The following is a 25075-nucleotide window of genomic DNA, read 5'->3' as shown; positions in this document are numbered from 1 at the left end:
TAATACGTTCAGCCATAAAAAACAAGGGAACCCTGCCGTTTGCCACGACGTGGGTGGACCTGGAGGGCATTGTGCTAAGTGAAGTGAGTCGGAGAGAGACAAACTTGGTACGTGGTGCAGGAGACTCGGGCGGGACGGCCTTAAGGTCCCTTCCAGCGCGGTGATCTCATGCTTCTCTGAAATGGTTCCTGGAGGAAGTGAGCAGCCTGTGCATTTCGATGGGAATAAACCTGGTTTCAATGAGTTCATCAGTTATGTTCTCAGGGCTCTATTTATATGACAGTTTTATTCTGTTTAGCGATATAACGATCCCTTCTGATATCTCTACGCTATTGATTTGCTTTGGGAAAAAAAAGAAGTAAATTCAGCTTAGTGCATTCCCAAAAGATCATATATTCAAACTCAGTTCAGTCAAAAATAAATTTACTTCAGTTCCTGCATTTTGAGTTCTCAGGCTTATTTTTCTGCTTTTCTTGGAATTTAGAAGCTCCACCTTAATAGGCTCCTACGTCACACACTATTGATTATATGTCACACACTATTGATTATGTGCCCGTGTGGCCAGTTCCTGGGCACGGGGCCACGTTTCACTTTTACTAGTGGGCGTCATTTGCATGTGTGGAATTAGTTGTCATTTGTAATCAGCAGCAGCTTAATTTGGGGAAGAAATGAAATTTACTTTCTAAGGAAGTTTTGGAATGGTTCGGCTGCCTGCTGTGGCCTGCCCAGGTCAGAATCCAAGGCAGTGGGGGCAGAACAGACCACACGGAATCGACTGTTTCCGCAAGTTGTGGGCAGAACCTAGCACGCTGCCTCGGGTGTCATGCGTTTTGTTTAAAAAGAAAAGGCATGTTTACTTGCTGTGACGTTTTTTCTTTCCTAAAGCCTGTTACATTGGATCCTTCTTGGAAGATAGTGTCCACCAGTTCACTCACAGCTCTGTCGCCGCACTCCCAGGTGGAAATAGCCCCTGGTTGGTCGCCTGGCCTTCGGTTTCTGCCCTTTCCTGCATCTTGCACACTGTTTTTTAATGTTTTCTAAAGTACACTGTTTCTGCGGCAGAAGTTTGAAAGTGTTCGGCATTATCTTCAGTCTCCAGGATGGACTTCACGCTCTTTCCTTGGCAGTCAGTGTCTTGCGAAGTGATCCCCCCGTGATCTAACTGTTCGGTACCTTTGCTTCTGTTCTCTTTTGCTGTTTTCCCTTTCTCCTCTTCACTTATTTTTCAGTGTGTTTTACCTAATTATACCCTTTTCCCCACCCAAAAGATACTGGGGCAGCTATAGCCACCCCTGTGCATGCATTCTCACATATGCACGGGGTGGTCAGAAGGAGGTTTGCAGCCGTCCATATGGGAAAAAGACATTACCTAAAAGTTACATTGTAAGCAAGGATATGAAGTAATGACAACAACAATAATAAGACAAATACTACAACATAATGCAGTAGTTAAATTAAAAAAAAAAACTTTCGCATACTCACTGTAAACCTACTTTTGCCACACCTACATAATACAACAGCAATACATTTTAATGATTTTTGAAATGAGAGTGCCAAGAAATACGATGAAAGCAGGTTGGTACCCAGAATGCATGTACATGCATGTAAATGCATGTACCCACGTGCCTTTATGTACAAGAAAGAAAGAAAGCACGTGCTCTAGATTTCCCAGCAGCCCAAGCTGCAGGACTCAGGTCAAAGTCTGTGCATGTGGTCAGCTGGCGGAGCACAGCTGGTCCCGCCCCGAGGCCGAGGCCCTCACAGGGGACCCGCCGAGATGGCCTGGCCAGCATTCCTGTCAACTCCACAGCAATTCACGTAGCTGATTTTTATAACTTTTATAATCCTTCAGTATGGCTGCTTGACATATTTTCAAATTATAACTTTACAAAAGAAGTAATTAAAAGGGTAAAAATATGTAATCAAGATTCTTATCGCTCTGATGGTTTGCTTCATTGTAGGTGACCAGAGGGGAGAGGGGAGGGAATTTCAGGGGAAAAGGGGAAGGGTTTACAGGAACGAGTATAAAGGACACATGGACAAAAACTAGGGGGGGGGGGGGGGGGGAGGGGGGGGGGGGGGTGGGGGGGGGGGCTGGGATGGGAGTAAAAGACAGAAAACTGTACTTGAACAACAATTAAAATCAAATCAAATTAAAAAAAATAAAACCTAGACTACACGGAAGAAAGTGGGGACTGCTTGTCCTTCGTAATCTGTCATTCATGTTATTTCTCGCAGTCTTTACTGCAAGAAATAAAATAATTTTTTACTATAATTTTTGTGAAGGCGGTCCATGTCTACAGTTTGCAAAGTCGAAGCCCTGGAACCCAGTGGAAAACTAATTAGCACACATCCCTTCTGCTTCTGCCCGCGTCCCACTCCCCCGTCCGGCTCCATGTTTATTCCGTGTTTCCCACAAACCAACCCCCTGAAATCGTGCCCTGGGGAAGACTTTTGCTATGGAGTCGGTTTAGTGAGTATTTTTTTATTTCCTGGATTTCCAGTTCGCTTTTCCCCCACATCTCTGGGCTTATGTTTTATTTCCACCCATTTCTGGTTCATAGCATCGCCTTCACTGCGAACGCATGCCTCTCGGTGGTGTGCGCATTTTTCCAGCATCCTGTCCCCACTCGTTTTAAGTCTCGGTCCATCCGTTTGTGTGACCGGATCGAAGTCGTGTTCCGATAGTTGATTTTTTTGTTTATCTTCCTTAGCATTGCATTTTGCTTACATGTTTCAGACTTTGGAAGAGCAGGCTCATTTTTTTTTTTTTTAGCACATTTTGGTTTTGGTTCTGGTTCTTTCCCCCTCGGCCCCCCGCCCCACCCGGTACTTCCCCTCCCAGCCCCCCCAGCCCCCAGTTCCGAAACAGCGTCTGGAGCTGTTGCATCGCTGTGATGTGGAGGCTGTTTCAGAGCCCGTGACGTAGGCGATGGGTGTCTTGGCCCCGGCTCTGTCTTCCAGCCTTTCCAGGACCCCAGCTCCCTAGTAATCTTTAGCCCAAGGGAACAGGCCATGAGCCCATTATCTTTATCTTTTTAAAAAATAAGAGGAAGCCTTACCTTCCTCCAGCTTTAAGTTGTAAAGCCGACTCTACTCACCTCCCTTGTGTGAAGCATTTTCATTCCCTTTCAGTCGCTGAAACTGAGTTTGTGCATGCTTCCAGACCTGAGGCCCTAGTTCCGCTCTGCATTTCTGTTCTATTTTTGGTCCAGGGAGATGTTTATCCTGGTTTTTGACCTCGAAAAGCTATTTTTGGTTTCTCCTTTAATCTTTTACTTACTATTGCTCTGGGTTTGGAGTGGAGGGGAGCACCTCAACGTCTGAACTGGCAGCGTCCTGACTGAAAGTTTGCCGTGTGCTCGCCAAGTAAGCGCACAGGTAAGAACGCAGGCCTTTGGAGGCCAAGGAAAATGTGAGCACAGACAGTGATCTCATCCTCCCGAGCACTTGCAGGCACGCGTGCCCCTTCTTCCCAGGACCTGCCTGTCGGTGGCGCAGGGATGTGCGTCTTCTGTTATCACGGGGCCTTCTGAGGAGGGAGCTGTGTGGAGTCACTCAGAGCACGGTTTCATGAGTGGTGGTGCAGGGGTGGGGGAGGGGGGAGCCCTAACCAGCTTCTCATTCCCTGGTGCTCCAGTTCTCAGTCCACTTCCTCCTCTCTGCTGCTGCTGAAACAAAGCAGTGTCAGGTATTGTCTTTGTAATTATTTCATTTGCTTTTCCAAGATCCTCTTTTGTAACATGGAATTCCCTTTCTTGGATCCCTTCTGAGACCCTCCGCAGCATCTGCGAGCCAGGGAGCTTGGGGGCAGCCCCGCGCCCGGCAGAGAAGGGCCTGGGGCCAGCGCCGTGTGAGAGCCGCCTCAGCCCCTGCACGCGCTGCGCCTCCGTCAGGCCGGTCCTGCTCGGCCGTGCACTGGGGGCCGGAGGCAGGACTGAGCCGAAGGAAAAAACAGTGGTTGTCTGGAGAAGAAATAAAAGAACATTCGAGTTAAAGCTGCAGTCAAAGGAATGAGCGTTCTCTGCCCAAGACTAAGTTTTCATGGTAACTTGAGTCTATTTGAAATACGAGCAATTCCGTAAAGGTCATTAGTAAACCAAGATTTTTTCCCTGCCTCCTTCCTCTGTTTCGTTAAATTAATTGTAAGCAGAGGTGCTTCGCGGTGGGATGGCGAGCCCAGCCAGCTCTGAACTGTTCTACACGTCGGGTTGGAACGATCTCAGCAGAATGCGTTTCCTGTTTCTGGAGGTTTCATCATAGCCGAATCACCTTATCTTCAGGAAGATTAGGGATATTTGGCAGGGGATGGAAGAAGTGTGTGTGTGCATGTGTGTGTGTGTGCATGTGTGTGTATGTGTGCATGCGTGTGCATGTGTGTGCATGCACGCGTTGTGTGAGATGAGTTTTCAGCCAGTCGAAGGCGAACGTTCTGCGCGTTACCTGTGTCTTGCTTCTCCAAACACCAGGAGGATGGTTTCCCTGGAGAGAGGGCAGCGCTGGCTGTCATGATGTTGAAGTGAGGAAAGGAATTTCCTGACTTCATAACCACATAATCCCGTCCGCTGTGTTACCATTAAGTGCTGGGATAGGCTTCTGGGCATGGCACCGTGGGCCACAGAGTCGGCCGGGAAGTGAACAATGCAGCTATTGTGTTCGAGCTGGCATCTGCCGTTCACCCTGTCCAAGCCCTCGGCACGGCCTTCTCCCCAGGGGAGCAGGTGGCCCTGCGCCCCACCCTCTCCCCGTGGCTCTGCTTTGTCCCAAAGTCCACCCCAGGGTAAGAGGAGGGTCTCTCCACAACGTGTGGCGACACGAATTCCATCTCACAGCCTTTCCCTTTCTTGCCCCCAAACTGTTTTCTTCTGGCTTTGGCTATAGGCGGCTCTGGCTCAGGGAGCAGTGTCGGTACGGCAGGTCCTGGGATGCAGGGACTCGGAGTCGGGCTCAGTTGTCTGCCGTGTGCCGGGCGCAGTACCGAGCTCAGCACGTGGCGCACAGTGCTCAGGAAGGGTCGCAGACAAGGGGCCCTCCCTCGGGAGGATGAGAAGCCACAGCACACTGCTGGCGCTCCGGCGGGGCCCCGACTGTGCTGGGTGCTCTGCCGAGGGATGCACTCACCCTCATCTCACTTCAGTCCACGACCCTGTGAGGGTGCGGTGGCTCGCATCCCCATTGGGCAGAGACGGTCACTGGGCTTTCAGCATCTGCACTATTCCACTGTGCTGTCTCTGTAATCTTACAAACAACGGATACACTTTCCCTACCCTCATTTAAGTGTTGGAGTAGAATTTGCATTCAGCAAAGTTTACCTTTTTTAGTTTTTAGTGTACAGTTCTACGAGTTTTGACAAATGCATGCAGTCCACCACCAAACGCCACCCCAAGACCTAGAACAGTCCCATCAGCCCCAGATTCCTCCTGCTGCTTTGTAGTCAGTCCTGCCCCCACGTCCAGCCCCTGCCAGCCCGATCTGCCTTCTGTCACTAGAGCGTTACCTTTTCCAGGACGTCCTGTGAGTTGCTCCAAAGAGCCGTGTGATCTGTCGTCCTTCGCTCGGCATAGTGCATTATATATTCGGCTGACCCTCGTTACAGACGCTTATAAATGTGTGATCTCAGGATTTGGTTCTTTCCTGTCGCCAAGCAGTATCTACTGTGTTTCTACCCCAGTTTGTTTATCCATTCACCAACGAACCATTTTCACGTTCTTCCCAGTTTTGGGTGGTTATCAGGAAAGCCACTGTAGGCGCCTACACACAGGTTTTGGTGTGAATGTACACTCTCATTTCATCTGGGTAGAGAACCTGGGAGGAGGGGGTTGCTGGGTTGGATGGGTCAGGGTTTTGATACCATGTCTAAGAAATCGTTGCCAAATCCAAGAGAATAAAGACTTTTGTTCTCCGTTTTCTATCCGAAGTTTTAGAGTTTTAGGTTTTACATGGAGATCATTGATCTATTTTGAGATTTTTGCACATGGTACGAGATTGTTTGCATGTAAGTGTCCTGTTCTCCTGGGACCGTTCGTTCAGTCAGTGTCTCACCGAGGGCAGTGGGCTGTTATCGGAAGAGCACAGAACTGCATACGGGAGTTGGGTTCTTGTCCCGGAGCATCCTTGGTAACACCAGCGCCTCTGGCCAGAGAGGTCAAATCCCTCTGATCTGAGAGGCGCTGATACGGGTGGGGGAAGGAGCGCAGCGTGGGGTCCGATAGTGCTGGTCCCGCTGCTACCAGCCTCTTCACATCGGCACGCTTCCCTGCTTAGTCTGAGCTTTCTCTTTCATACGATGAGAATCACCTATACCTGGCAGCGCTGCTCTGAGGGTCAGTTAGACAGTGTGGGATACCTTGGGAGGTGGCAGACACTCAGAGAGCCGCTGCTGTTACGAATGACCTGAGGAAATGACCTGCGTGGAAGGTTCCAGGGTTACAGCAGCCTCGGTTCCTGTCGCCTGCTGACTGGGTCCCTGAGTCGCTCATGTAATCTCGACAGCTTTTAAGTCCCCCTGCCCCACTTTCTGATCACCGCTGCCCTTCCCTGTCTGTCCTCACGCCATCTCTGTGCTTGGTGGTCCCTGCGTCGGGGTGGTGGAGCGTTCCACTCTCACTCTCTCCTTGGCATGCTCCCTCCCCAGCCTGGCCTCCCGAGACGTGAGCTGGCCTCTGTCCAGACTGGGGGTATGTGACAGCCCATTGTCACTGTTCATGCTGTCCTGTTCACTCCTGCAGTGCCCGACACGCACACTGGGGGTGTATGTGGGGTCGGGCTCTACATGGGGATGTGGGGGGGTGTGGGTGGGAAGGGGCCCAGGCTGGTAAGACAGTAAAGGCAGCACGTGTGGCACTGCCCGAGGCGCCCTGCCCAGTGTGTGCCGGGTCGTCTGTCCCGCATCCCCTGAGGTCCCCAGCCAGCCAGAGGAGTGCTGAATGAGGTTCCGCCTCTTTCAGGGTTTGCCACATATGGGAACTGTTCACACCCGGTGAGCGGGACCGCACTTGGAATCTCTGGCTCCTGGTGAAACGGAAAGGAGGAAACAGCCTGGGGCAGATGCCCGACAAGGCTTCCCTAACCATTATTCCTTGCCCCGCACGGTGCAGGGAGGGCCACCCGCACTCCCTCAGCCCCGAGTCTGAACACAGGCCTCTAGTGGTCATGGCCGCTTTGGGGCTCCACGCTGGGTGGAGACCGACGCCCCTCACCGTGGGAGGGCACAGCGGGAGGCCTGCAGCCGGCCCTTACGGTGACAACAGGGAGGATGTCCCAGAAGTCAGGGGTGGGAAGACGGGATGTTCCAATCCTTTAATTATCTGACTCTGTCTAGAAATTAAGGGCACATGGTGCCATTCAGAAATAACTGTCATTTATTTTAGTTGCAAAATACATTCCCCTTATCTGTTTGCTGGGCTCAACAGTGAACTCGAAGACTGACACTTGGGTCTCCAGTTCTTGCCCCAAAGCCTTAAAATAGGACATACGGGACCTCACAAAACTTGGGGTGCCCCACAAACCCCCTCTAGCACCTCACTGTTGGAATACGGGAAGATGCAAACCAAACAGTGGATTTCATGCCACCGGCCGGGGGTCCAGCTGTAGCGGCCCCCTGCAGTGAGTGGCGCTGCCTCCTGGCGGGGGTGAAGCTGGGGAACGGGGCTGTCGGTGAGGGCCAGGAGGGCACACAATGCAGCTCTGTGGCCGGGGTGGGGGAGGGTGCTCCCCCCGGTGTGGTTCCACGTTGCTAGTCCTCTGCCCTGAACAGTAGCTTTTGGGCGCCAGGAAAATGCGGCGGGTGATCACCTGCATTTCTCCACGCTTTCCCCAAAACCTGCGGAAAGGGTGGGCAGGTGGGGCTCTCCCTGGGTGGTGTTGACGCAGACCCACGAGGGCAAACTTCTGTCTTAGATCCGTAAACAGGTATCACAGGGGCTCAGTGTAGGTTGGGAGGGGTCCCTGGGGTTTGAAAAGGCCGAAGAAGCATCAGACATCTGGTTCAGTCCTTCGCTTCACAGAGAGGACGAACGCTTGTCCACTCACTCACACTGGAGTGTCAGGACCTGAAAGTCCAGGTGTCGAATTCCGGGCAGGGATCTTGTGATGAGGCACCTGGGTGTGAGGCAAAGAGAAGAGGTTAAGGCAGAAGAGAAATTGTTCTAGAAGTTCCCGTTTTGCTGTTTGTCCTTAAAGATCACTTTTATCTGTTTATTCCTCCTTTTCAAGGGCTTAATAGAGTATCCAATTCTCAATCCCTTTGGATAGGAGAACTACAGAAGTAAAACCAGAAAATGTGTGTCTATTTTAGACTGGTTTTACCATTGGATAATTGAGCAGATTTTAATTACAGTGTTCGTTCAAGACCCTGGGCTAACATCTGCTTCCACCCGGGGGTGAGACGAGGTTGGTGTAGGAGCTGCTGCTGCCCCCGGAGCCCCGCATCGCCCCCAGCGAGCACTGTGATCCAAGCAGGTCCTTCCGGCCCCAGACGGCTGGCTCCCATGGGCGCCCAGCACTGACGGGAACCTCACTTTCCTTTTTGCGTGTTACTCATCCCTGGTTCCCATGGACCTCCAGTCCTTCAGCAGTCCTGCTGGAACATCTCCTTCCTTTCCTTCCTTTCTTGTCCCTCCCTTCCTTCCTCAATGTTCCGTGAGCTGCGGCTTCAGTTAATTCAACTATGGGAGTTGAAGTATTGACTCCCTAAGAGGGAAGAGGTTGCCCCTTCCAGCAAATGGCTTGCTTATATGTGAGTGCGGAACGCGGACACTACGCACAGCCCCAGTCCCGTGTGACCGTATCCTCACACGGAAGCCTGTTGGAAGTGCCTTGGGAGCAGAGCAGGAAAAGTGTCTCCCTAGTCAGTTAGGAAGACTTCACCGGAGGAGGCGGCGTCTGACCTGAGCTGTGAAGGCCCATCTGTGTAGGTGTTTTCAGTGGATAGGTTCGAGGGAGCGGCTCAGACTGGGCCGCACCCTGTAAGGTCCCTGAGCTTTGGAGACTACTATAGTGGTACCGGGCACTGTGTGCGCTGGAAATAGTTCCACATTCCTGGAGGACAGAGGCTGGCCAGGCTGGTGATCGGGGAGGGGGTGAGGCCTGCCAGGCAAAAATTGGGTTTTTATCACAGAGGGCAGGTAGCCCCTGGAAAGGTGAGGTCGCCTTTGACCAGCACAGCCAGAGAGATCAAGTGGCATGCACAGAACGTTAAAGTCAGAACCTATCCCACTAAGAGGAGAATCAAAATTCCAGAACGAGCTGGGCATTCTCACGGTCCTCATTGCGCCCGAGAGCTGCCCGTGCGTGTCTGTGATGGCGGCCTTTTCCCTGCCCTCCACTTTGAAGGAGATGCGATCGGGGCCAATAGTACCTGGGGATACCGCATACGGTTCGTTTCAAATACTCATCTGCTTACCCGACGGTTTCTGGGTGCTTCAGGTAAAGATGAATGTTTTACCGTTTTGCACCGAGGGTCCATGGCCGAGGCGAGGGGGTGAACTTCTCTGAACTAACCGCGCTGCTCGGTAGTTAGAAGACGGTGCTGCCTCCTTCGCAGGCGTCAGCAGCGCTCCGTCTCCTTTTCTTCCCACCGTCATTGCCACGTCGTCCTCAGACCCCGAGAACTCTAGAAAGTTGTGAGTGAGTGAGTGGATTGGGCTGCCTCTGTCTCTCTGGTTTTGGTGTGTGGGTTGGAATCCTGGAATTGTTAAAGCACCGATATGCTTTCCTGTCTATAAAATTAAAATTTAAAAGCTGCAGCTGAAGGCCCATAAAGAGTTGTCTCTGCATTTTGTCATTAAATCCCTCCATGCGATGAATTTCCTTACCCTTAATTTAGACTCATCTTGCTAGTTTCAGAATTTAGTCAATCTTCTCATGCTGATTTCTTTCTTTATCGTGCATTTAAAATGGAACACATAAAGTAGCAGCCAATTAATAAATTGTTTTCTACAGCCGAAATAAGAACGTGTTAATTATTTCTAAACAATATAGGCGGCATTCAACACGGGGGAACTTCCTCTGGTTCCTCAGTGGGAGTCACACACAGCCTCAGAAGATGAGAAAAATTACCTGAGTTTGGCATCGTATCAATGAATCTCTACCTTTTATAACTGCTTCCTGTTATGAATGCAGCCAATTAAAATAACTGTGAAAATTCACGAATACTAACCTCCTTAATTTAATAGCATTCGTTGCCTTTCGGCTCAGCAGAGACGCAGAGCAGTGTTCGCCCTGAGCGTCTGTTCGGAAGCTGCAGTTCAGAATGTCCAGCGGCCCCGTAACTTCAGAAGGGGCGAGGAGCACCTCTACCATGCTCGGAGGAGCACGCGGAACAATGGGACTCAGAAGCAGGGAAAACGAGGGGAGCAGGGACCTCCGACTGGAAGGGGATGGGGGGGACTGCATCCGGGCAGGGTGGCTGGCCAGCCGCCCTTGTTATCCTCACCGAGCCAGGGTGCCTGGACTTCAGCTGCAGGCGTGTGGACTGGAGGCACTGGCCTTCAGGGCCTTTTCTTGTCAAGGCTTGGTGGCGTTTCCTCGCTGGGGGTCTTTGGCGAACAAAGCCTTTCCCATCGTCTGTCTGAGCTCTGCCTTCCCAGGAGGCGTCCTTGGGCTCTGTCCTCCAGCTCTGGGTCGATCCTTGGATTAAGTTAGCTACTTCGGGATTACAAGGAATCCACACATTTTGCCACAAAAAAATAAAAACCTTTTATCCTATAAAATTATATTTTTTAAAAAATCACCCTCTCTGGGTTGAGCCATTTGTACCTTTCTTTGTTGATTCCCGTGAGAGACATTTGCTGAGTCTCCGCTGTGTATGCAGAAGCCTAAGAAAAGCCCCTGTTGATGGAAGCTCCCTGAAGAGCAAACCAGAAAGGCAGAAGCGAGAAGAGGGCCAAGCCCACAGGTGTGTGCTGCAGCTCTTACAGCGCTGGGCCGTGTGCAGGGTGTGCCACGCTTCCGGTGCCCCCCGGTGAGAGAGGCAGTGTTCGGCGGTGGGGCAGGGCTGTGTCGAGCGGTCAGAAAGAGGTAAGACTTCTCCCCCCCAGGTCCTTCAGCATGAGCACTCCAAAAAGGAACACATTATTATCTAGGAAATAAAGTTTACTTCTGGACTGCAATTCCAATATTTTTGTTCATTTTCATTTTGTATTACTTTTAAAATTTTATTTCTTTATTTTTAAGATTTTATTTATTTTTAGAGAGGGAAGGGAGGGAGAAAGAGAGAGAAACATCAGTGTGCGGCTGCTGGGGGTCATGGCCTGCAACCCAGGCATGTACCCTGACTGGGAATCGAACCTGCGACACTTTGGTTCGCAGCCCGCGCTCAATCTACTGAGCTATGCCAGCCAGGGCTTGTGTTACTTTTTTTAAACAACCCAATGGCAAGGGACCTCAGAAGGGAGAGTTTTAAAATGAAAGAAAGGTGGTGGACTGTTTAGGTCTTCACCCCCAAATAAGTGGAAAATAGCAAAGTTATTACAGGACGTCCTGAGTTTCAGACTTTTCTGTGGGTTTTCAAGGCTTGAACAGGGCACTCCCATCAAGGTTATTTAGTGTGCCCCTCAACCTTGGTACCGATACCCTGCTTTAGATGTGATCTGGGTTTTTCCAAGGTAACCGATACCGCTCTGTAGTTTGGGAAAAATAAACGATCTCCATAATGTTCTTGGTTTAATGTCTAGTAAGCAAGTAAAGAGCAGAAGGGTTTTTAATATTAACAGCAGAGCTTCAAGGGATCGTTTATACCCTTTTTGCGTTTGTCATTGCAGGCTGTAAAGACTAAACAGACAGCTTCAAGTGTGAGATCGCTCATATCATCAGTGACAGGCGAGGACTGGATAGAAGTCCCTTCCCTAGCAACCACAGTGCTGCCGTGTTAACAATGAGAGATGTGCAGCCCACCCTTCCCATGCAGTACATTCTCTCGAAAGTCGGTTTGCTCCTTCATTGACTGAGCTGCTCCTGCCGCCGTCCGCTCATCTCAGTAGTTTTTACCCAGGAAGAGGACCGCTCCTGTCGTGGAGCTTTTCAATGAAGTGTGCTTTGTTATTGTTACTGGTGATGTTGGCTCCTGGTTGTTGAGTTTGGCAAAGAAAGAGTTCACGGCCAAGAACTCCAGCGCAAGAGGAAGTTTATTTAGCATGTGGAGTGAAAGTGCACTCGGAGAGGGTTCCCCTGGGCTGCTCAGAGAGCTGCCGTGGCCTTGTAGGTAGAAAGGCCTTCTGCCCAGAGGCAGAAGTGAGCCAGCTGGGCTGTGCAGACTCGGGAAACAAGTTACAGAGGCAGAAGAAGGGCCCTAGGAGACAGTGTGAGGGGTTAGCCTGGGACGAGCTGCCGCTGCCTGCTGCTCCCCTGGTTGCAAGCCTCATGGAGACTCTTAGAAGAAAGAACGCAAAGAAGAAGGCATAGGCATGCGAGAGAGAGGAGAGCGAGAGAGAGAAGAGAGAGAGAGGACACTGGGTCCTTTGCCTTAAGGGTTTTTATCTGCTTTCTAAAGGCAGGGATTTTAGGGGAGGTTTCAGGGGGGATCTCAAATAGATATTCACCAGCTTTCCAGGTGTGCCCTTTAATATGCTGACTCATCAACATGAGTGCGTAGGGTCAGGGCCTTGGTCTCCACTAATTGGTCGGCACTCGGGTAAGGGGTCATTGGTCATTGCATCTGGTCCTGATGCCAGCCATGATGTCACTTTGTCTGGTTTTGCTGTTGTGCTGGACCTGGATGTGAAACACCACTGAATCTAGACATTATCTCTAGTTTGACCAACACTGTCTCTGTGGTCAGACTTTGTTCCTGAGATGGTTCGATGTGGGTCAGAACCTCACTGTCCCGAGGGCTCAATGCTTAAGGGAATGAATGGCCGTGCAAGGGAGAGGGGCCAGGTGAGTCAGGGTACCAGATGTGCTAGTTTGAATCAGCCACCTGCCTCAGTTTCCCCATTCTACTTGCCAAGGAATTGTCCTAGCTTCTTACTCTGCTGCCTCACTAGGAGATGTACCATTTAGATTTTTATTAGTGTAAACGTTGTGTGTCAACAGAAGGTAAAGCATTGTTAACTTGTGCAGTGTGGAGTCTTACAAAACACATACGTGTCATAGAAAAGTCATTAACTTCCTCATTCGGATGCCAACCAGATGTGTAACGAAATAAGCTGGGACCTAAGGGGACTCTCGTGCATTTATTTATTTAAGTCACTAACTTGTTGACTCAGAAATCTCATTATGTATTTACCAAACCTTGTTCTCTTTTTTCATCTCTACATTTCCCCCTCCTCTACCTACGGTATGATTGGTAGGCATGTTTGACATACAAAAATCTATGTGTATTTAATGTGTACAACTCAGTGAGATAAGAACAGACCCATGAAACTATCACCAAAAATTATACATTTCTTTTTGGCTCATTGTAGTAATTTAAGGTGCGGGTGGGCTCTGTTTCAGCTGAGAGGAAGGTTGGATGACCAGGAGTTGAGAACACATAAGATATACAGGGGTTTTTGTTGCTGGAAACCTGGGAAGGTTTGAGCAGCTGTTTGGGGCGGAGAGGCTAGGTCAATAAACCACAGCAGTGTTGGCCAACCAGCCTGCCAGACAGAAGGAGGTTAAGTCAAGACTCCATGACCAACACCAGACTGCTGTCGCTTCTTTCTTTCCTCCAGTAAAACGATAAATTCTGTGAGTATTTCTGCAGCCCCACTCTCTTGCCTGGATGGCTGCAGGAATATTCTCGGTGGTCCCCTGTTTCTACCCTTCTGCTCTGGGATCTAGGTTCACATAGAGGGGACCTCTGGGCACCTGCCCACTCACTTGGAAGGGGAGACCAGGTTCCGAACAAGGCCCACAGCCACTGTGCGGCGTGGCCCCTGCTCACCCCTCCAGCCTCAGCTCAGTCTCCCGGCTGGAGCATGCCAGGGTCTCTCCTGTCTTGAGACCTTCGCTCTTGGCTTCCCTCTGCCTGAGCTAGTGTCCCCATAGGTTCATGCTTACCGGCTCCTTACCAGCCGTCAGCCTCAAGCTCACCTCCCCAGCGGGACATCCTTGACTACCCTGTGAAAGTCAGGGACCCTCTCCTTGTCCTTTTCTGTTCCCTCTTTATCTCCGTGACCGCACCAGCCATCATTGCCTGTTATTATTTGTGTTTGCCTGCTGGCTTACTTGTTAAGGAACTAGGAATGACCGTATCAGTCTTGTTTTCTGTTGTGTCTTCGGTGCCCAATATGGTACTTATGTAATTATTGCAGCAGGTAACACATTTGTGTTGCATGAATGAGTGAGTTAATGAATAGCGTTGTTTGTCTAGCACCGAGTTAAACTCTATGCGCCGAGTCACTGACGTCAGACACTCGACAGTGTCCTCCCCCACTGGCCCCCCACTGGCCCCTGACTCCCAAGTCATCCCTTTCTTGACCCCCTTAAATGGGCCCCTTCCTCTCTGTCTCTGCCCCTAAGGCCGTTGCCTCATTCGGGTTCGTGTCTTCTCTTCTTCCTGGACTTGCTGCCTTCGGTCCCTCCACTGTTTGCGTGTTTTCCACGTAGATATTTGAACGACACATGGTTGTGCTCAGAATCCCTCCATGTCCTCCCCATATCGCTCACACAGGATCAAACCCACCCCTTTATCTGCGTTCTGGCCTCATGTCGAAGCCTTTCCTTCCTCCCCTTCCCCTCCATTGGCTGTTTCATGCGGCCTGTGGTTTTCCGTCTGTGGGCATGCGCTGAAGTGGGTCCCTGGGTTAAACCCCCCACCTGAAGAAAAGGCCTCTAAATAGGAGAAAGAAACCAGCCTCCAAGCAGCAAGTGACCGCAGGCACAGGCGGGCGTAGAGGACTGCGGGGTCCCCCCCCCCCCCCGCCACCGTCACCGCCCTGAACCAGGGGTCTCCTCCCGTGCCCTGTGCTGCCTGTGCCCCTCCGTTTCCTCGTGCTGGGCCTCCTGCTTCTCTGCTCCCGGCTGAGCCTTCCATGGCCTCCGAGCTCCGGCCTCATCTTTTCCGCAGCCCTTTCCTGAACCCCGGGGGCGGGGGGGCGGGGGGGGCAAGGGCCTGCATTTGCACTGCTGCAGGCACAGGGCTTCCCCCTGTGTCTCAGCAGGTTTGTGTAGTTCGGCCAACCCCTGGGCTCCGTGCCTCAAGGCTGGGGCTGTGTCTCATCTCCGTCTTGGGGGCTCCAGTGCCCCCTAGCTCTCGTGCAGGCTTGGAGACCGTTGGACTCGCTCCCTTTTTGTGTCTATTATACATCGAAGCACAGGACGTGGGAGGTGCCCTGCAGACTGAGCAGACGCCAGAGAAGAGCCTGAACTACTAAGAGCTTGCAGCACGTCAGTGGTGCTGGCACGGAAAGTGACAGTATGATCCCAGGGATTAGAAGCGGAGACTGAGGCAGCAGAGACCGGGCTGCGGGTCTCTGGTCCTGACTGTGCCTCGGAGTAACCTGCGGCTTATGAAAGCACAGGCACCTGCTCGCCTCCGAGACTCATTCTGCCGTCGCTGTCCTCAGCGGGGCCTGGCCTCTGTATTTTTGAAAGCTCTCCAGGTGACTGTGTGTATTTACACACTCACCGTGAGACCCTGCCCACAGACAGGAGAAACCGAGCTGGAGGAGCAGTGGGTCTGAGTTTGCAGGGGAGTTGGACACTGCGTTATCCCTAGAAGCAGTTTCCTGGCATGGTGTGTGGGGTGTGGTGTGGGGACCGGTGTGGGCGTGCCTGGGGTGCCTGGGTGTCTGGGGTGCGTTATTGGTAGGTGGGAGAGGAGGTCAGCACTCTGTGGGCTCCTGGAGTGAATGAAAGCCTCTGAGACACTGAAAACATGGGCCTGTCCCGACTAGGTCAGCTCCCGTTGGTGATAAAAACAGGTTTTTTTACGTCAGGTAAACTCTCTGAAGTCCTGTGTACTGCTGTACAGAGTAAGACAGACTTTCATATTTGCTTACTTCCTGAAAAAAAATCCTTGCCTATTTTAATTGATGATGAACCTTTACTAATACTGGCATCTTGCTTTTAAGTGATGGAGAAAGTCAGCAGTAAAGCAAGGGTGGAAGGAAAACCTCTGGGGCTGTGCGATCCTCACCACTGAACGACTCAGAAACAGACCCGGGTGAGGGGTGATGATGCTGTACGCCCTCCGTGGCTGGCGTCAGGCACCTCCTGGGGCCAGAAGTACGCAGAGAGAGAAACGTGCCGTCGTGTATACCCTGAATGCCGTCTGTGACACCCAAAATTCGCTAAGCACCTCGCCAGACACCCGCACACAAGGTGGGTTGGCACCTGCGCCGTTGGGGCAGGTCTGGACGGCCGGGGTCTGGTGCGGCCCCGTGCCAGGTCCTGGTGAGAGATGCCCACGAGCGGCCCAGGCGGCTCGAGAGCCGACGCTTGGAGTGGGAGCCCTGGAGTCTGCACCTGGGCACCTGGGCGGATATTCCCAGTTCTCCCGTGATGCCCCGCATGCTGTCCGTGAAGTCTCCTGCCCCTCCCTTACCTCCCCCTCCTGCAAAGTGGGGACCCCTCCGGTCATCTGGTCAAGTTTACGAGGCCCCGTCAGACCTTTGCGTGGAAGGCCCTGCGAACAGTAATGCATCCTTGGTTTATGAGATGGTTACACAGGAATGAGGGGGGTGCGGGGCGCCGCACATGGCCAGGCCTTTTATCTGATGTTCTAAAGAGGTCCCCTGGCTGCGGGCCAGGCCGGCGTTTACCGGAATGTGAAACGCAGACTTGTGCTGTCTGTCCGTGGGGCGCCAGGGAAGCTCGGCGCGTGCATGACCAGCCAGCACTTACTTCCACGGGGGCAGAGTTGCCGGGACAGCATCACAGTCCTGCCACTTCTCTGCAGGGTCCCTCGTGGGTGTGGGGTGGGGCAGCAAGAGCCGAACCATTCGGACACTTTCCTCCCGCCCCGACCCCCTCCCAGGCCCCAGGCCATGGAAGCAGAGGCCTCCCCACCAGGCCCAGCCCATGACTGATTGCACTCTGGAATGACCCCCCCCTCCCCCCAGCTTCCAGGAACAGAGCTCCGTGTGGGTTAATCACAGACTACAGACGTGCTTTAGAATAACTGGAAGAACCCTGGCTTCTCTCCACTGCAATTCCGGGCCCTGTCTTTTTGAAAATATGACTGAACTATTAAAAATTATTGTTCTCCTCAGACCAGGACACATGCCTTTGAACTTGCTGCTTGTTTGGCGTGTGGCCCAAGCACGTCAGGGCTGCTTTACAAGGCATTCGGACCAACTGGTACTTGGTGATGGTTGGCCCTGAGAGGCAGGGGAGGGGACAGATTCTGGTGTCACCTAAGTAACTCCCCTGGTTTCCCCAATGATTGCCCTTGGGGAAGCATGTCTAGACTCGGTCCCAGGACTCGTGATCAGAGACCCCAACGAAACGGTCCTGCTGGCCTGCGACCCCGGATTAAATTAGCGGATGCGCGTGCTTCAGCAGATAAACAGGTGCTCATCATGTTCGCCGCGTGTGGAACGTTGCCCGCTGTACTCATTGCCCGTGCACACGTTGGAGGGATGGCGTGAACTAAGTAGTCATTGTCGAGCTCTTGGGTTGGCAGGGTGCCGTGCGGGGTTGGGCGTCATCCTCTGCGTGCTCTCTGTGCTCGGACTGGCGTATTTGTACTTGAGAGAACTGGGCTTAAAGCAAACGGGATGGAGGTTGTTTGCAGTTAGTTTGCACCCACCGCACATCTCAAAAGTCTCTTCCCGTCAGAATTTCAGGCCCATCTTTGTACACAGCAGACACCACGTACACAGGTGACTGATGGTGCGGAACAGATTAGTTTCTGTCTCCATGGCGATCTTAATCAAGTCTCACCTGGGGAAGCTGGGACAGGAGGCACCGGTTAGCTTCCAGGTGTCACAGATGGCCGCTTGGCAGAGCAGGCCTGGGGCTCCAGCCCCCCGACTTGCACTTTCATGATGCTGCCTTCACACGCTCCTACGCGCCAGGAGCACGGGGCCTCGACCGTGCTGCGGTTCCCCTGTTTGGTAGAACGTCTCCGGAGAAACCACATCTAGGTCATTCATGCAAACCTTCGCAGTCGCAGAGTCGCCCTTAGTCACGACGTGACTGTTGTGCCAGGAGAGCATCTTTCCGCTCTGTGTGCAGAGGGGACGGAAAGCAGCGGCAGCTCCCGAAGAAGGAGTGCGAGATGCGGGGGTGTGTGGGTCGGAGGGAGCCGAGGGCTGTGCTTTGGGTCGTCACGAAATCGAACACCCGCCCTGAAAATTGGCAGGGGGGATTGATTTATCTTCATGACGGTTGCCAGGAGAAGCTCTTCCTGAGGAATCTTCGCATTTTCCTAGTCTCAACACCCCCCACCCTGTGGTGTTTCCACAGTGAGATTGTCAGGGACTCTGCGAGGAGGTGGGGCCCCCAGTCTCTGGCCACCCCAGCACTAGTCTGTGTACAGTGTGAACAGAACGGACTCCAGTGCCCTTTCGCAAGCGGAGTCAGCAGCCTTCAGCTCCATACATACAATCCCCATCTGGACCCTCGGGAACACGTCTATTTTTCCAGTATGGGCGCAGGGTGCGCAGAAGTGTCTCCTCCTTAAATGTCATGTCATGTTTAGCTGCCTTTTGTCTGTCAGCCAGTCCTGCTGGTGCTCCCCAAAATGTTGCACTAAAGGCAGAGTCTTGGCGTGCACCCCAACACGGGTAGTTTCTCAACAGCCCCAGGTGTGTGAATGACCTGATTTGATGTAAGCGAATGAGCTTATTTCTCTGGGAAGCCGGTCGCTGGGCTAGGAATGCCCAGCACAGAGGGAGGGGAGGGGTTGAAGTTGTGGCTGGAAGAGGCCTTTGGTAGTTCTAGGTGTCCCACATTCACATTGCCCGAGGCTGTTGTCCCTTTCCTAGAAGCAGTGATGAGGCCATTCCCCCTCATTCGGGCAAGTCTGTGTGCCTGGGATTTAACCTTGAACTGCAGTTGGTTCCAGTATGTGGCCATGTGGAAATTTGTCGTTGCTGTAGAGTCCTGCTTTTGCCTGAGAAGTACAGCTTGTGGGCGTTGGCAAGTGCTGGCAGCTACAGAGAGAGAACCAAGTTCAATGGTTGATTAAACAGAATGGCACTGCCAGAGGCACGGGCTGTTTCATCTGTCAGCATTTGTTTGGACTGGGCGTTGTGCTCCGAGTTGCCCAAATGCTCCCCAGCTGGACTCAAGGCGTTGACGTGGCCGGATGGCTGGAGAAGGCTTGTTGCCCTGAGAAGGGGGCCTCTCTTCTGGGGTCAGCCACGTCAAGAGAGCAGATGAAGGGGAGGAGGCTGGAGCTTCTTGAGAGGACATAGGGTTTAGCACCCTGCTGCATCCTGCTGTGCACATCACTTGTGGGCACTGAGACCATGCGGCGTTGTGAAGTAGAGCAGGTGAACTTCCCTTAACTTCCCCAGTCACCTGGGGACTGGTGACAGCACCTGGGTGCCATCCTCCTCATCTCTATCACAGTTACAGTCATTGCTGCAGTCATCATGGGTCCCATTGGCAAGTGCACAGTGGGGACTGTGCCTGTGGCCACCGGAGCCATTTGGCCTGGTTCTTAGTGGATGGAGAGGAGTTCATATGAGGACCAAGGGGAGGAGGAGCCAGATGTGGGCAGGGCGGGGCTTGTTCTCGATCACACGGTCCTCTGCGCTCCCCTCCAGTAGGGCGAGAGTCAGTCTCTCTCTCTCTCTCTCTCTCTTCCACCAAACAAAGGCTCTAGTCTGGGCCCTGGTGGCCCCTGTTCTGCAGGGGAGGGGTTGAAAACTCAGGCCACCCTGCCATTTATGCCCAGAGCGCTTCTAACAGGTACAAAGGAAAGGGTTAGAAGGCATAGCTACTCAGAATCATTATCACTGAGGACACTTAGCTTCAGGGGGGTTTCATTGCTTGCCAAGGCCACACAGCTAGGAAGCAGGAATTCAAATTCACATTTTATGACTCTCCCTTTCTCTGTGTTCTAATTATTGTGTCCAGCAGTTCAGTGGACACGAATTAGTTCCAACTACTAATTAGAACATTCTGCTAATTAGAACATTCTACAGGTTGAGCTGCTCGAAGTTGAGAACTTTCCTCCTTTTCCCTGGTTTCCCTAGTCTGTAATGCCCACGGACTGGCTCGTGGTGGATACAACAGTGAGGCGCTCTATTTTTAACCGTTTTTTCCACTGTGCGGAAGAGTCCCTTTTCCGCTCAAGTTAAATCTGAGCTGCTTTCAGTTGTTTTTGCCAGAGGAGGTGGAAATTGGTTCCAGCAGAGATGTTTCCTGTGAATCTAAAGATTTCGAGTGCTGTTGTGTTTTAATCTATTGGGTCCCAGCATATGTCCATGAACCGGAGCACCTCCGTCAAAGGCACTGCACTTAAACTTGTTTTCCTGCATGGACTTTGAATTTCAGACATTCCCAGGCTCTCTTCTTAGTGCAACACACTGTTACTTGGGCCTCATTGTGCTTTGAAAACAAACAAAACAAAACAAAACAAAAACCCTCTCCTCCTTTTAAAACACCAGAATGATTAAATTACTGGAAAAGTTGATGAGGGTTCCGTAATTTTATTTCCCGTCCTAGACGCGTCTCTCTGCAGTCCGACCTAATTAGAGTTTGCGTGAGGATCGATAACAGGAAGCACTGCAGAGCAGATCGCCGCTCTCCCTTTCCTCCTAATGCGAACCATCTGAAATTAGCCCAGTGCGAGGGTTTCAACCATCAAACACTCGTGAAGCCAAGCGAACACATCTGTTGGAGCGTTCCAGATGCAGCTTGGGTCCGGATGCTGCCTCTGATGTTTGAACCCGGCGGGGCCGGCGGTCCCTTCCCCAAGATGTGCTCAGCCTGTCTCGCTGGATTCCAACCTTCCCCCGTTGAAGAACTCAGATTTCCAGTTCGCTGTAACCGCTGCCACCTGGCAGGGACGCTTCCTACCCCGAACCCAAAGGAAGCATTTTTGGCCAATGAATGTAATTGTGTTGAGTGGCACCCTTTTATGTAGTGCGGAGATTATCTCATATCATCTGGTACCTATTTTTTACAGTCCAGGGAATGATGCCGGAGTGTTGATTTATCACCTGTGTGTGCGGGAGTGTGGACGGCTCGCTGATTCATCCGGGGTGGATGGGGGCAGGACGTGTGGGCCAGGTGAGCACCAGGAGGCTCTGGGGGTGGGGGGATGTTGGAGGTCGCAGCCAGGAGGGACAGCAGAGCTGGCTCCCAAACCTGCTGCTGTCAGTGAGCACAGGCCCGGAGCCAGTGCGGGATTTCTTATCCCTGGGGGAGAGGTCGCAGGCTCCACACCAGTGTCTGGGCGCTCGCCGTCCTGACAGCGACAGTGGGAGCGCACCCTTCTCTAGCACACCCGCGGTGTAGTAGTGGGAGGAACAAGTCCAGATACGAGTGTGGGGTGAGAAGAGCAACCCTCTGTTTCCGTGGTTGAACTTCTCCTCCTTGTTGTGGAGCTAAGGTATTTTATTCTTGTAGTGCTGCTCCCGGGGACCGTGGAAGAGCACTCCTCTCTCTCCACTCATTCCCTCTGTCACGAGTGTTTGCCGCACAGCCTACCCTGCTGGCCCTGGGAATAGTGATGTGATTAGGCCATCGTCCCTCAGGGCATTGGGACGCTGGCCGGGAGATGCTGGCCAAGATGGTCATTAATGACCCCTGGTGCTACGAGACGGGTGGGCAGAGCGGCTGTGGTGGCTCAGGAGGGCTGGGCTGACTCAGGGTGCAGAACCAGAAAAGATTTCCCAATAGAGGACATTTGAGTCTGGGTCCTGACGGGACAAGTGGGCAGGAAGGCAAAGAAGTGAACGCAAGTGGTGCCCCTGGGAAGGGGCAGGAGACCGCAGCCCAGATCCTGGCGCAATCGGAGGGAAGGGTTCCAGCTGGAAGGGTCGGCTTAGTGACCTCAGTCAGGAGAGAGCCAGGGGCGGGGTGGGCCAGGTTGGGGCCAGGGCTGTGAGAGGAGGGGATGTGGGTGCCCAACAAGGAACTGCCTAGTGAGGGAGCTGACTTAACCAGTGGGCGGTTCACGCAGGGCCCTGCTAACGGGAGGGGTGGTGGCGGCAGAGCATGAGAGCCAGAGAGAGGGAGGCACCCAGGAGGCTCACTGGTGCCCGGGCCCTGAGAACGGCCAGCATGGGTCTTCTCGAGAGTGATCCGCGCGGTCTTCCTGTTGGAAGTGAAGACAGGCTCTCTGAGGACTTCTCTGGAGCTGCACGTCAGGGTGGCCACACCGCCTCTGTGCCACCGCCCTCTCGCACGGTCGGGTGACAGAGCGTCAGTGTCCTCCTGGAGCCAAGGCCCCGGGACAGGCAGGCTCGCCTGGGGACAGACAGGTGGTCAAGTCCCGGTGCTGCTGGCTCCAGGACACGTGTCCTTCCCTCTCCTCATCACCGCCCAGCAGCGGGAGCCTTCTCAGGGATCCTTCTGCGTGTAGCTTGAACTATTTCCACCACCTGTAGGACACTCAGCAACAGCACATTCTACTTTTGAAAACTATGTATGCACAAAACTAGTGTTTTTCACCTACCGAGAACAAATTTCAGGACTTCGCCACTTAAGCTCCTTTTACATAGCCAAGCTGAAGTTCAGAAGGAGACTTTTTTCCTAAATATCTTGGTCTTGAAGGATAGCAAGTGTCTTTGATTTGTTTGGATAAGAAGTAATGCAATAAAGACATATTGTTCTGATTTCATACCTCAGGGACTCTGAGAAAAAACACACTAGTTTACTCTTACATTTGTAAACTAAAAAAGTAGGTTTAGATTATGCTTCCCTAAGTAGTTTCTGTTTAGGTACATATGTCCTGTTTATATAGGAGTACATATGTGTATAACATGTTCGTTTTCTTTACACACACATACACACACCCCACACGATGTTCTCCTCTTACCTGGTGTGGGGAGGGGAGAGAGACACCCGTAGGGACAGCCACAGGAGAAGACCCAGGGTGAAATGGGGAGGGTCAGGAGATGGGGGTGAGGGACCTGAGAGGGTGACTGTCGCTGTGACGGAACCCTCCAAGGAGCTGATAGCACTTAGTGAAGGCAGCTTTGTCTAGCTCTAATACAAAGTGCTTTCAAGAGCTATTGTTTCTGAACGTTTGGGAGCAGTTTCCAAGCTTGCCTGCTCTTTTGATAAGTAAATAGAGTCTTTGGCTCAACCCGAAGAACCGCTAATCAGATTCTGGTGGGGATGTTGTTGTGGGTATAACTGGAAGTCAGTTGCTCTGGCTGGACCCACGGCCTCACCCTCCTTGGTGGAAGAATTCAAGACCCCCGTGTGAGTTCCACGCTGGAGGAATTCACTGCCCTTTCCAGGTGCTGGAGCTAGAGTGTTGTCGGACGGGCGGTTAAAGATATTTGAACTTACTATCTCACAGACACGAGTCTCACCTTCAAGCAAGGCTAGGAGAAAAACGAGTTCAAATTAAACACGAAGATAGTGGAAAGAGCCTACACGTTTTCTTATACGCACGCCCACGGCCTCACACTGTTCTTGGGATCCTTTCTTCTGTGCTTCTGCGTGGTCCCCATGTTTTTTCCTACTTGAGGGATGTGGTTCTCACGGGGGCCGTTCTGTAAATCTCCCCTGTTGGCACTCAGGACTCTCCAGGGAGACGCAGACAGCCTGCACCAGTCCGCACGGCGCCGCGACTCAAGTGTAGACATGCGGGGGGAATGGGGGGCCTGCTTGCTAGACGGGCGGACAGGCCTTTAATAAATGGTATTGCCTTTTAAATTGAGTTTTTATGTATCGATTTGTTTTTAGTTCTTTGTAGAAGTCAGAACTGGTTCACATACACGGGTGTAATTGTCTCCCTTTTCCGAGCCTCATTTTGATGGATGACTCCTTATTGACTCAAGTGTTATCCGAAGGTCCCCTAACAAATGACTCTCCTCTTCCCCCCTTCCCGCCTCGTGGACACAGCGATGGAGATACGTGTGTATCTCCGTGTCAGCGTGACCGAGATACAGTTCACACACCATACGACCCCAGCCCTGCAGTGTACAACGTCATAGCTCGGAGTGTAATCACAGAGTCGTGGAACCACGGGCACAGTCGATTCTGGAATGTTGCCTCACCCCAAAGGGGAACCCCATACTCATCAGCAGTTACTCCCCACTTCTCTCCTCCACTTCTCTCCAGCCTTAGCCGCCTACCACTCTGCTTTCGGTCTCCGGGGCTTTGCCTACGGTGAGCGTTTTGTGTACGTGGAATTGTATAATACGTCGGTCTGTGGGGCCGGCGTCTTTCACGGCAGCGTGTTTCCAAGGTTCAGCCGTGCGTCAGCACTTCACTTCCTCTTACTGCCAGCTACTGTGTCACTGTATGGGTATGTCACGTTTTACTCACTCGTCAGTTGGTGGACACTTGGGAAATACCCCCTTTTTGCCGTTCTTAACAGTGCTGCCATGGACATTCATGCACAAGTTAGTGTGTGAACACATATTTCATTTCTCTTGGGCGTACGTCTAAGGGGCGGAATTGTTAAATGATACAGTGAGTCTGTGCTTAACCTTCGGAGAAACTGCCCGACTGTTTTCCAAAGCGGTGGCACTGTTTTCATTCCCCTCAGCAGTGTGTGTGAGTTCCAGTGTGTCCACTCCCTGGTCAACACTTGTTGTCATCTGTCTCTTTGATTACGGCCGTCCTAGGGGTGGGTGCCAACTGATGCACATTGTGGTTTGGATGTGCCGTTCCCCAGTGGCTGATCACGCGAGAATCTTCTCGTGGGCTGGTTGGCTGTTTGTCTGTTTCCTTTGGGGAAGTGTCCGTTGAGCTCCTTAGCCCTTTTTTAGTTGAGTAATTTGTCTTCCTTTCTGTTCCTTTGTCTCACCTGGGCAGGATGCTGATATGCTAACTGGAGACGAGCAAGTATGGAAGGAAGTTCAAGAATCCTTGAAAAAAATCGAAGAGCTGAAGGCACATTGGAGTATCCTTTTCACCCGTGGACTGGGTTGGACTGTCAGGACTGCTTCCTCATTGGTGGAAGCCCGGTGTCAGTGAGGCCTGGGCCAGGGTCTGGTCTCTCCAGGGGGCTCCATTCTGGTCCATAGTCCAGTAATACCAGGTCAGTAGGTCAGTGAGTCGTGGTCTTTTT

The 25075-nt window shown here is 52.2% G+C and overlaps 1 protein-coding gene across 1 annotated transcript in view; it reads left to right on the top strand.

Annotated features, from left to right (window-relative positions):
* SMYD3 (SET and MYND domain containing 3) overlaps positions 1-25075 on the top strand; it is a 446130-nt gene that overhangs the window by 338804 nt on the left and 82251 nt on the right. Inside the window, exon 9 of the mRNA XM_028531246.2 lies at positions 24820-24907. Within this exon, the coding sequence (XP_028387047.1) occupies positions 24820-24907 (88 nt within the window). The remainder of the gene's footprint in view (positions 1-24819; positions 24908-25075) is intronic.

This window comes from Phyllostomus discolor, chromosome 15 (genome assembly GCF_004126475.2).
Source record: "Phyllostomus discolor isolate MPI-MPIP mPhyDis1 chromosome 15, mPhyDis1.pri.v3, whole genome shotgun sequence".
In the NCBI taxonomy this organism is placed as follows: domain Eukaryota; kingdom Metazoa; phylum Chordata; class Mammalia; order Chiroptera; family Phyllostomidae; genus Phyllostomus; species Phyllostomus discolor.
The sequence above is the reverse complement of the archived record's forward strand: the minus strand, read 5'-3'. Positions and strand labels throughout refer to the sequence as shown.